This window comes from Centrocercus urophasianus, unplaced genomic scaffold (genome assembly GCF_019232065.1).
Source record: "Centrocercus urophasianus isolate 14NV4802_14NV808 unplaced genomic scaffold, USGS_Curo_1.0 seq_10, whole genome shotgun sequence".
NCBI lineage: Eukaryota > Metazoa > Chordata > Aves > Galliformes > Phasianidae > Centrocercus > Centrocercus urophasianus.
In genome coordinates, this window is record NW_024884142.1 from 52,799,500 (window position 1) to 52,812,234 (window position 12,735).

Sequence of the window (12,735 nt, forward strand, 5' to 3'; positions counted from 1 at the left end):
GTCCAGGTAAATGACATCAATTGCCTTTCCCTTGTCCACCGATGCCATCACTCCATCACAGAAGGCCACCAGATTGGTCAAGCATGACCTTCCTCTGGTGAAGCCGTGCTAGCTGTCTCGAATCACACACCCACTCCTCATGTGATCAAGCATGTTATCCAGGTTGATCTGTTCCATGATCTTCCCAGGCACAGAGGTGAAACTCACCAGCCTGTAGTTCCCAGGGTCCTCCTTGCTCCCTTTCTTGTAAATGGGAGTGATGTGACCCTTCCTCCAGTCATCCAGGAGAACCTTATCTGTCTAGGTTTTTATTATTCATGGAAAATTTATCTTCTCCTTTTGGATTCTTTTTGCATCTTTATAAGCTTTCTGAAGCTCATATGAGCAGGATTATGAAAATAACACATCTAAGCCATTTTTCATGCCAACTACAAAGCAATCAAAATGCTTCGTCCTTTAAATAGGGACCAGAACATATCCAGATAATATTCATAGCCTTTTTATATTTCTGCCACACTACAAGAATAAATAATTATACTGCACATCATAAAATCTCTAAAGTGACTATTACACCAAAGGCAATTCAAAAATCATAGATACAAATAAGAACTGCATACATGGATACTGGATATAAACGCTGAAGTATTCATTTGCTGTGATTAAATTGGGGAAATCCCTTAACAAAAGCATATTTAAAACATGGTCTACAAAATGCTCATGCATTTCACAAAGTAGCTGGATATAGTTCTAAAAAACACCTGTCACAGCAAGATAGCTAAATCCTAATAGCTACACTTCAACAACTGGTTTGCAATCTCTTTTCGCAGACCACCACCATTATCTTTATATGCAATTACTGAAAAGGTGCATTTCCATTAAAAAGCTGAGCTGCTTTACATAAAAAGAACAGATTATACAAGGTTTTGTTCTGAAGTTTTACCCCCTCTCAACTGCACCATCATTATTATTTCCAATGATAATCAGCTAGTAAATTCCAGCAGCACCTTCATTAATGGATTTTAATTTCAGTTTCCTTTAGGGTCTGAAGAAATTCGAAGAATGACAAATGAAAAAGCACCTACAGAGATGGCAGGTAACATAGGACAGCACCTAAATTCTACTATTCCCTCCAGCTTTTCTTACCCTCCTCTCTGTTCCTCTCAAATGCAGGTGTGAAAGTCTCCCATTCTTCAGGAGGATTTTATTACTTCTGAAACAGCTTAAGAAATTATAGGTAATATTTTTCTATAGTTAAACTGTCAGCCATCAGTGTAGGTGGTCCAACTTCAAAGGACCAGACCTGACTTTCCATTCTAAACTGAGGACCGCTTGCTTTTATGCAGCACACTTGTTTTTCAGCAGAGGAAGCAATGATATGGTTATTCTTACTTTATTAAAATGGTTTCCCTCATCTAATGCATCACATAAGTTCCTTACAAGGATCTCACATTATAACAGGACTAAATTACTCTCAGTACTTTTCATCAAAGAAGAAAAAAAACAAAACTGAAGACCAGCAGAAAGAAGTGCCATGACGTGATTGCAGGTGGCTTCTAACCAACCACAAGGTCCTATCTTTAGCCAAGAAATATATTTAAAGAAATGTAGACATTTGTGGGGAGCCTTCAGATACTCTACCCCACAAGACTTGATCATTCACTTAATCGGGGATTATGGAAAGAAAAATTAATAAAATTGCATTTTCTCTCTGACGCTTTATTGCCTTTACTTTATTAGTTTGGGAAATAATAGCGTTTTGACACTATGAAAACACAAAGTTGCTCCTTCCTTTTAAAAACGTTCTACCTTAGAGTCAATACAGTAGTAATTTTCCATTTTGCTGTATAAACACAGACTCCTGCAAATTATTCTAGATTTGTTAATATAACAAATGAAAGAAAAACAGTTGGTCAACAGTTGGTCAACTTCCCTTCTCCTAGTCCTGTCTTAAAACATGTTTTGCACAGTGCAGGCTTCTACTCAGCATCCTCCAGAGTGGAGGGTGAGACCTACTGAGAATCTTTTCTAATGAGGCAATGCAGTGTCCCAGTAAAGTTGCCTTTCTGAAAAGGTAAAAGGCCAACTTCCATGCGTACAACCAATGCATTTGCGTAAGTTAGGAGAAACAGATGAAGACTAAATTCCTTTCTAAACCATCACTTAAAATTCGCTACAATTTCATTTTAAAATTACCTCTGTATGTCAAATTTGATAAAGTTTGAATTTAACTGTAATATACAACTTTTGTTTTTTTAATTTTGAAATTACCATTCATCTTTTTTTAAATTTTTTTAATTATTATTTTTGTTATTATTATTGTTATTTTTTTAATTTCAAAAGCAGCACTGTTTCCTTTATGACAGATATATCAGGTATTACGAACACCTACTCTGATTCTTTGGAAACAGCTCAGATGCTATAACTCATCATCAGGAAAGCAGAGACCAGGATGATGACTGGCAAACAAAGGCTACTTGCACTTCACTGCAAGGAGAGAAAAAACAGGACTTCTGGAAAGAATTGTCACTATGAAACAGTCAGGAGAAACTGTTCTGGCAGATTTTAAAAGGTTCTTCAGGGGAACACGTTCCTTCTTAAGGAAGGTTATTCAATTAGAAAGACATTATAATTTCAGGTATCTAATAAAAATGTTTAACTTCCAATCATAAATTTTTAGTGAAGAATGTCCTCTGCTCTCCAAATATTGCATTACTAACACTGCATTAATAAAACAAAAAAACTATACAATGGTCACAGAAATTATAGAAGTTACACAGGAAATACAATTTTAAAATGCCTTTTTTAAAAAACAAAACTTTACATCTTAAAAATTGCAATAGTTTCATTATACAAAGAGGAAGAAACATATATGTTTGAATTCCATCCTCTTTCCAAAAATTCCTACATAGAATAACTTTATTGAGAAAAATCTGATGGGGGAAAGGAGAATGAAGAAGGAAATTATCATTTTCCTCCACGTGATCACAAATAGTTCTGAGATGTTTTTTTCATCGCTCCCAATTCTTTCCTTCCCATCTCTAAATCTAATGCCATTATCTGTTGTAGCAACTTGCACGTACTTCTGTGCAGCACATTATGTAGTCATTATCTGATACTACAGTGATAACAGTAATAAAAGCTGAAAAAAATAAGCTCTGAAGTCAGTCTTCCTCAGATATTTGTTAACGTTTCCCAATGTGAATTTGAACTTTATCATTCATTGTCCACATATGTGGATTCTGCAAAAATTAGGAATTCTTCTATTACACAAAAGAGGACTGGAATCATTGTATCTGAACACAACTCCAGTTTCTCAATAGAAACACATTCCACTACAGTGACAATAGTTTCACAATGCTTCTTCCATTTCTGATTTTACTTCTTTATGAACATAAAGACCAGGTTGACCAAAGATTTTTTTGAAATAATGCCAAGTGCCATATCCCAGTTCATCCATTAGCACTGAGCTACCTGGATCATCTAAAATCTAACAATGCACTTCTGTGTGTCTATGTACAGTATGGTCCTTGGCCAAAGCTAAGTCATGACTGACCAAATGCAACCTTCTTCCCTTGTGGCCATATCAGATGGCTCCAGACTATGCACAATTAGTCCAAGCATAGAAAAAAAGCAATACAGCTTTTCTTACAGAAATGTGACTGCCAATGTGACTGTTCTGTTGGTACTGAAAGCTATTCCAGATCCATAAAAATCAGTGAACTACATGCATCAGAGTTCACAAATGCACAGTAAAAAAAAAAAAAAATCCTTCTTCAAGTTCAACAAACTGAGCTGCTATGTGATTACACAGCTCCAAAGATCTCAAATCTATGCAAAGGATACATGGAACACTTAAAAATAGCTGCTACACGTAGTATATAGCAAATGCATTAACTTTGCTTCACTGAAGCATACTAAATGCTGTTTATGCAGACACCTTTATACTTTATGACTTAGCATACTGTAACAGCTGTGCTCGGAACACTCCAAACCTGGCAAAATAAAATGATCTTGCTGTAGTGACAACCAATAAACTGATCACTATTTTGAAACCCTACTTCTTAAAATAACCCATAACAAAGAAAACATATGCCTTTCCAGAAGGCACTCAACCATCACTCTTGTTCCTCCAAGAGCAATTTTCTGAAACTGAGTCTTCAGGATATATTTTTTAAACAATGAACCCATGAGATTCAAACAACCACTAAAATATGGAAGCTATTAAAAATGAATTTGTTACCCTTCCTCTGAGTTCAAGATTCAAAAAGGTCTCAATTAACGATTTCAAGTCATCAGCTTTTTTGTTTTCCCTTAAGAACGTTCCTTTGTCCAACAGATTTCTACATGTGGAAGGCATAGCTTCAGGATGCCTACATCATGTCTGTATTCAAATTTAAGCAAACAAATGTAATGCTGATGTGACATTTTAGTGTTTTGACTAAAACTCTTTATCATTTCCACTCACTGGCATGGTTCAGTGCCATATTCATACCAATGCTTTCTGAGGAAACTAAACCAGAACTCCTGCTCCATATATGTACCAAATCAACCCTACTCCATAATACAACCAAACAAATGACTTTGCCCTTCAGTCAGTTTCACTAATGCATTGTGTAGAATATTACCCTAAAGAAGCAGACAAAAACTTTTCTGAAGTTAACCCTTAAAATTCATATATTATAGATGTAGGAGTGTTCGCAACAAAAGCTTTAGCTTTTGCTTTTACAGCATTTTACAGCATTATTTGTCATGGTACAAAATCCTCAGACAACACTGAACACTGTAGTGTGCAAACATTAAGGACCATAGAGGTACACATCCTGTGCTTGCATACACCTGTTACATATTTTTTCAATTATATGAGTGAGAATCTCTCTGAAACAACTTCAGAACAAATGAATTCCTAGGGTATCATTTTGAAGTAGTTGTTACTAAACTTGCTTAGTACAAAAATAAGCAAATACTGTTTATGAAGTAGCTCTGCAAATTTATCCCGTGTTTTCTTATCTAGACAGCAAATGCTATTTAGTTCATCTATAGCTTTAGAAATTCCACAATTAGAACTTGACACTTTAATCACTTGACAAGTGATTAAAAGCTAGCTCACTCTCCTTTACTTGTGCCAGCTCTAAACAGATAAAAAATACATACAATTAGTAACTGAAGTACAGCTTTTCCCAGACTGTATCAAATTGCAACACTGTACATTAATATAGGCTTATCTGATCCTTTCACAACATAATTCATCATCTAATTAAATTCCTTCAAACTGTGAGGATACATTACTTTAAAAGATGTACAACTTAATAACCTTTGCAACATCAGCTTTCTTGTCAAAAACACTTCAAAAATTCTCTTGCACACTACAGTCAGAGTTCTACAATGCCCGCTGAAAAGTATTCACAGTAATAACTATCACTCTGCAGGACCAGCATTTTGTTTACTGTCTTTTTGAAGAGTTGATCAACCGCCTTTCCACAGGAATCACTCAACTGCAGTGTCAGTGGACACAGCAACTCCAGAACAATTACTGTGGAAAAACAGGAGTAACTTCTCCCAGGAACAGAGCAGCACATCGCCTTCATATAGCACATAAACCCTCGGGAGGAAAGCGAGGAGAAAACAGACCTTCAGTGTTACCTATTTGTCTCTCTAGATCTGCTGCTTCATCTGGTGTTGCACGGGGGAGGACACCAGGATCACTGAAACTAGTACGCAGCAGGGTCCCCATCACGAAAAAGAAAAGTATCCCACCAATTGCAGGTATAGCAGGTGTAATCTTCTCTGATAAATATGGACAGCTGGAAAAGGAAAAAAATATATTAAGCAATCAATCATCAAACAATTCAAATTGTTCTCAAAAACTGTTCATCATTATAAATGTGTATCAAGAACTCACTTTCTCAAGCAGATAAATTTCTTGGAATATTTATGAAAGCTGAAATTTCTTCTTTACGTGTTCATTACACTTCTGAAATTTCTCAATCCTTGTAGTAATATAAAGCTCCAAACACCACAACAGTGATTTCACTAATATGTAATATGTGCATTTACATAAGAAAATATTTTTCATACAGGATATTTTGAGCTCACATACTTGTTCATCTATTGCCCACTTACATGAAGGAAATATGGAAGGGAAGAATAACCTAAAAGCGTTCTGTAATGAAAACTAAAGCTGTTAAAATGAGGAAATAATTTATGCTAAAGACATCAATCTATAAAGTGAAAATATAGTTCATCAAAAAGAAAGTGCTTAAAAACTTACACCTGTGGCACAATCCTCTAATAGCTTTACTATATATCAATATTATATAATAGAGTAGATGGCATCTCAAAGCCTACTGATTCTCTAAATCCATTTCTTGCAGCTGAATAAACTTACTCACAAAATGAAGTAATTATAATGATAGTACACTGCTGGTTTTGGGCAGCATTGACAGCCCTTTACCACTGGCTCTGTAGTAACCAGATTCACAATATAATTGCAGGCTTTAGGTTTACAACAGTCAGTGATTCGCCTCTATATTTCACATGCAGTAAAACCAGAAAGGACACAAACACTTGAATCTAAGCAGCACAAAATATAAATACATCTTCGTGGCTGTGTAAAAGATAATATGAATGCTCAGATGTTACACAGCACACTACTGGTGAATCTGAATCATTGTAATAAGCTCTGTGGAGTCATCTCAGAAAACGCAGACTGAAAACTCTCTTCATAGGTCTTCCAGTAGGCAGAGTGGGCAACACACAGATTGCTTAATGTATTTCTGATGCTTGCCTGAGAAGTCAAAACATAAGCCTAAAACCAATAAGTTCTAGGCCTTAGGGCTTTGTCTACAGTTTCTAGGTATCAATCAAGTTTAATTAACGTAGTCTTATTTCTGCAGGCTGCCTTAAATGATGATTCAGATGTGCCAGCTTTTACACCATGTGTTATCCTCACTGTTAACTCTGAGGAAGCGATGACAACATCAACTCTACTGCTATCACTTCAGCTGACAGGATGGGGATGGAATAGACCAGCTACAGCATACCAAACATTGATCACCCAGCACAACGCTGTTCAACGCACTTGGTTATTTCATTGAACACAGTGCATTTAATGGAGGCAGCAAGTCAAAATGCATTACAAAGCACATCACGTCACCCCTGTGATGGATCATCCTTTTAACCTACATGAATGTACTACTATAGGCACAACACTTTACAAAAAAATTAACAAGCCTACCGGCTCTGAAGAAAAAAAATAAGAGGGTGGAGCCATTTCACACACACAAAAAGAGTTTAAATGATTGGATATACTTCAAAATGCACACTTTTCAGAAACCCATCTTCAAGAGCCAGATCCTTGAAATCAGATCTAAAGGAAGCAGCAATACAGCTGGTATCTGTAGGTCTCATTTCCTTAATGTCAGAGAAGCCAGTCAGAAGGAACAACCAAACAGAAGCTTTCACAGTACACAAACACTGTACTGCTCAATTTATTTCTTGTCACAAAGGACCACTGAAATCAAAACTACTGTAATATGCTCAGACAAGAGTACAAATATGCTCTTGCAGCATATCTTTAAAAGGATTAGAGGGACCTCATACGTTAACGAAAACTAAATATAGCAGTGTTATTATTCCTCTACTGCACTATTCACAACACATACCAAAGGAACTGCAACTGTGCTTAAGTCTGTTGACCAAACAACAAGAGCTGTAAGTATATGAAAGGCACCAGGAGGTAATCATGGGGTAGCACGGTAGGTACAATACAATTTAGATACTGACCTAAGAACAGCAGTATATTCCACCTAAGCAACTTACATTTAAACATCTCAGTGATGTTCAAAGAACAGAAACCGAAAAGCCATCTCAACAGTAGAGTGCTTTGTTTCACCCATTACATCATACAGAATTGGTGAAGGAGCCAATTCCTAGAACCAACTCCTATGCTGAAATACTGTAAAAGCCCTGCACTGCTGTAAAGGGATGACTTTACTACAACAGGGGATGTCTACGTCTTGCTAAAACTACAATCCATCAGCAATGACAAAACACTCCCAAAGCTCTGTACACTTTTCACCAAATGGTAAGATAACCTGCTTCCCTTAAGTGTGTTTTCAGAGTGTGAACGCCCCGAATTTTACAAACTTGACTTGGAATCACTTCAGCAGATTATGTCTATAAAAAAGACAAAAGATGTGACCTTTGGCAATAATAACCATCTGCAAATAAGTGCACAGACAGATGGTGAGAGGTAATGTGCAGGATAACTAGGGGATCTGATGTAGCCAGCACGGGTTCACAAAATTCAGGTCCTGCTTGACCAAACTGATCTCCTTCTTTGACCAGGTGACCTACCTTGTGGATGAGGGGGAGTCTGCGGCCATAGCCTACCTAGACTACAGTAAGGTTCCTGACTGTCTCACACAGCATTCTCCTGAAGAAGTTAGCAGCCCAGTGTTTGGACATGTGTACTCTTCACTGGGTGAAAAAAAAAACTAGCGAGACAGCCAGATGCAGAGAATGGTGATGAATGGAGTTAAATCCAGCTGGAGACCAGTCATGAGTGATATTCCCCCCAAAGGCCAGTATTGGGGCTCATTCTGTTTAATATCTTTAATGCTGATCTGGACAAGGGGATTGAGTGCACCCTCAGTAAGTTTAGAGATGATACCAAGTTGGGAGGGAGTGCTTCTCTGCCTAATGGTAGGGAGGCCCTACAGAAGGCCAATGGCATCCTGGCTTGTATCAGAAATAGTAATGCCAGCAGTAGCAGAAAAGTGATCGTCCCTCAGTCTCCAGCTCTGTTGAGGTCACTCTTCAAGAACTGTGCTCAGCTGTGAGCTCCTCACTATAAGAAAGGTATACAACAACATGTCCAGAGAAGGACAACAAAGCTGTGAAGGGTCTGGAGTCTGTCTTGCAGGGAGAGGATAAGGGAACTGGGATTGCTCAGTCTGGAGAAGAAAAGGCTCAGGGGAAACCTTATTGCTCTCTGCAACTACCTGAAAGCAGGCTGTAGTGAAAGAAACAAAGACATGATAAGGGGGAATGGCCTCAAGTTGTGACAGGGAAGGTTTGGATTGGAGGTTAGGAAAAATTTCTTCACAGAGAGGGTTGCGAGGCGTTGGCACAGCCTGCCCAGGGAGCTGTTCAAGAAACGCGTGGATGTAGCACTGATGAAGGACACAGTTATGGGACAGGTTGATGGTTGGACTAGATGACCTTAGAAGTGTTCTCCAACTTTAATGATTCTATGATAGATTACTCTGGAAACAGAAGTTCACGGTCAGCACCATCACTCACAGAGCCACATGGAGCTCAATAGCTGTTACACACACATCTGCACAGCAAGTAGCAACCAACTTTTTTACATCACAGATTCATAGAATGGTTTGGGTTGGAAGGGGCCTTTAAGATCATACAGTTCCAAACTTCCCTGCTATAGGCAGGGACATCTCCCTCCAAACCACAGTGCTCAGAAGCCCCAGCCTGGCCTTGAATGTTGCTAGGGAGGGAGCATCCACAACCTCGCTGGGCAACCTGTTCCAGTATCTCACCACCCTCACAGTAAGGAATTTCTTCCTAATATCTAGTCTAAATCTACTCTCTACCTGTTTAAAACCATTTCCCCTTGTCCTGTCGCATACATACCCTTACAAAAATCCCTCCCCAGCTTTCCTGTAGGTTCCCTTCATATACTGGAAGGCCTTATAAGATCTCTTTCAAGCCTTCTCTTCTCCAGGCTGAAGAACCCCAGCTCTCAGCCTGTCCTCATAGGGGAGGTGCTTCAGCTTTCTGTCATCACCTTTGTGGCCCTCCCCTGGACCTGCTCCAACAACACCATGTCCTTCTTGCATTGGGAGTTCCAGAACTGGACACAATACTCCAGGTAGGGTCACATGAGAGCAGAGTAGAGTGGCAGAATCCCCTCCCTCGACCTGCTGGTCACACATTTCGTCATCTCTTTGTCCTTAATACATGTGAACTTTATATCTTAGACATCACTTTCTCTCTTAGACGCAGGAAAATAACTGGCCTTAACAGTATCTGTAGTGATAGCACAAAACAAGCACTTAGGCTATTTCAGAAAATACATTTTTAGGACACATTATGCGACAAAAGATCCCACTAAAAATCCCATTGTGTAAATAGCTTCCTTAGAGAACAATGTTTGGTTTGCACACCAGTAATATAACTTAAACTTTCAATTTATTTAATAAGGTTTTTAATTAAGGCTTTAAACAAATCAGCTCTGGGTTTTGCCTGGCATCTCAGATCCTTTTTTGAAGCATCATGTGAAAGTTTGTGCAAGCGTAGGAGGGAAATAAAATCTGCTGGAAGACTCGTCTGTCACAGCTAGATAAAAATAAAAACATACTGGCATTTAAGGGATAATTATCATGCCTATGACTGAAGGATACAGAAGAGCAACAAAAGTAATTTTCATCAGCCAGCAGCTCTCTTAACTGGATAACTACACTCCCTGTGGCTACCAAGATGAGCAGATAAATACTTGTAACAGTAGTGAAGTGAGTGTACACTGAAAATCCTATCATCTTCAAGCTCTTTAACTAGAAAAGGGAAAAACAAAAGAGGCCTACTCCTGGTCTGTACTGGAAACAAAGACTTTCCTGAACAGTTCACAGGTAGTCGTCATTACTCACTGGTGGGATTTATATCTAAGAAATGAGAGGTCTCGCGCACCATTTGCTAAGCTGGCAGATCAATAAAATAGAGGTATTACACAAAGATACAGATATCACAATTACACTAATTAAAAAATAAAAGAAATCCATAGCTCAACTGGTGAGACCAGCAATGCTGTATGTCAAGTTTTTCACTGACACCAAACTCTATGGAGCCAATATTAAAAAAATACGCACTCCAGGAACAGCATAATGTAGTAAGTATAGTAGAACCAGCAGTGCACCATGAAAATAAATTACTAACTGACCATTTTTATGCATAAATTGAAATTGTTTCAGCGAGCATTGCCTATTTAGTTAATTGTTATTGTGTGGGTGCTGTCCAGTACTAAGAGAAAAAAATTTGCACTGAGTTCCGTTTGATATGTTATAAGCTGAGACCATGCTGTTTTCTTTAAATTACAGAATCACAGAATTGCAGAACTGTAGGGGTTGGAAGGGACCTCCAGAGATCATCGAGTCCAACCCCCCTGCCAAAGCAGGTTCCCTACAGTAGGTCGCACAGGTAGGCATCCAGGCAGGTCTTGAACATCTCCAGAGAAGGAGACTCCACCACCTCCCTGGGCAGCCTGTTCCAGTGCTCCGTCACCTCACTGTAAAGAAGTTCTTGCGCACATTTGTGCGGAACTTCCTATGCTGCAGTGTCCGGCTGTTTCCCCTTGTCCTGTCTCCACTCACCACTGAAAACAGTCTGGCCTCGCCATTCTGCCCCCCACACCTTAGATATTTATAGACCTGGATCAGGTCCCCTCTCAGTCTTCTTTTCTCAAGGCTGAACAGACCCAGTTCACTCAGCCTTTCTTCATAAGGGAGATGCTCCAGGCTCTTCACCATCTTCGTGGCCCTCCACTGGACTCTTTCCAAGAGATCCTTGTCTTTTTTGTACTGGTGAGCCCAGAACTGGACGCAGTACTCCAGATGAGGCCTTACCAGGGCAGAGTAGAGGGGGAGGATCACCTCCCTCGACCTGCTGGCCACGCTCTTTTTAATGCACCCCAGAATGCCATTGGCCTTTTTGGCCACAAGGGCACACTGCTGGCTCATGGCCAACCTGTCGTCCACCAGGACACCCAGGTCCCTCTCCGCAGAGCTCCCCTCCAGCAGGTCACCTCCCAACCTGTACTGGTGCATGGAATTATTCCTCCCCAGATGCAAGACTCTACACTTGCTTTTGTTAAACCTCATCCGTTTTTTTTCTGCCCAGCTCTCCAGCCTGTCCAGGTCTTGCTGAATGGCAACACAGCCTTCAGGCGTGTCAGCCAATCCTCCCAACTTCGTATCATCAGCAAACTTGCTGAGGGTGGCCACTATCACCTCATCAAGGTCATTGATGAAGATGTTGAACGAGACTGGACCCAGCACAGACCTCTGAGGAACACCGCTAGTTACAGGCCTCCAACCGGACTCTGCACCACCAACAACGACCCTCTGTGCTCTGCCAGTCAGCCAGTTCTCAACCCACCTCACTGTCCACTCATCTATCCCACACTTCCCCAGCTTTGTTATAAGGATGTCGTGGGGGACAGTATCAAATGCCTTGCTGAAATCCACTGCTCCCTCCCCATCCACCCAGCCAGAGACAACATCATAGAAGGCTACCAGGTTGGTCAAGCACGACCTCCCCCTTGTGAACCCATGCTGACTACTCCTGATAACCTCCTCTTCTTCCAGTTGTCTGGAGATGACAGCCAGTACAAGCTGTTCCATCACCTTTCCAGGGACAAAGGTGATGCTGACTGGCCTATAATTGCCTGGGTCTTCCTTCTTGCCTTTTTTGAAGACCGGGGTGACGTTGGCTATCTTCCAGTCTTCAGGCACCTCCCCCGTCCTCCAAGACTTCTCAAAGATGACAGAAAGCAGTTCAGCAATCACCTCTGCCAGCTCCCTCAGTACCCGTGGATGAATCCCATCGGGTCCCATGGATTTGTGAACATTGGTGTTGCCTAGGCGCTCCTGGACCACCTCTTCCCTGACAGAAGGGAGGTCCTCCCTTCCCCAGATCCTCTCAATAACCTCCAGGGTCTCAGAT

General features: G+C 40.1%; 1 protein-coding gene across 8 annotated transcripts in view; it reads right to left on the minus strand.

Moving 5' to 3' along the window:
* Positions 1-12,735, minus strand: part of ZDHHC14 (zinc finger DHHC-type palmitoyltransferase 14) — a 137,694-nt gene that overhangs the window by 48,797 nt on the left and 76,162 nt on the right. For 6 of the 8 annotated variants that reach the window (XM_042813928.1, XM_042813892.1, XM_042813871.1 and 3 more), the window contains one exon: positions 5,629-5,801. In XM_042813928.1, coding sequence (XP_042669862.1) covers positions 5,629-5,731 — 103 coding nt within the window. In that variant the 5' untranslated portion in view covers positions 5,732-5,801. The remainder of the gene's footprint in view (positions 1-5,628; positions 5,802-12,735) is intronic. The other 2 variants (XM_042813902.1, XM_042813882.1) reach the window with 1 other exon arrangement.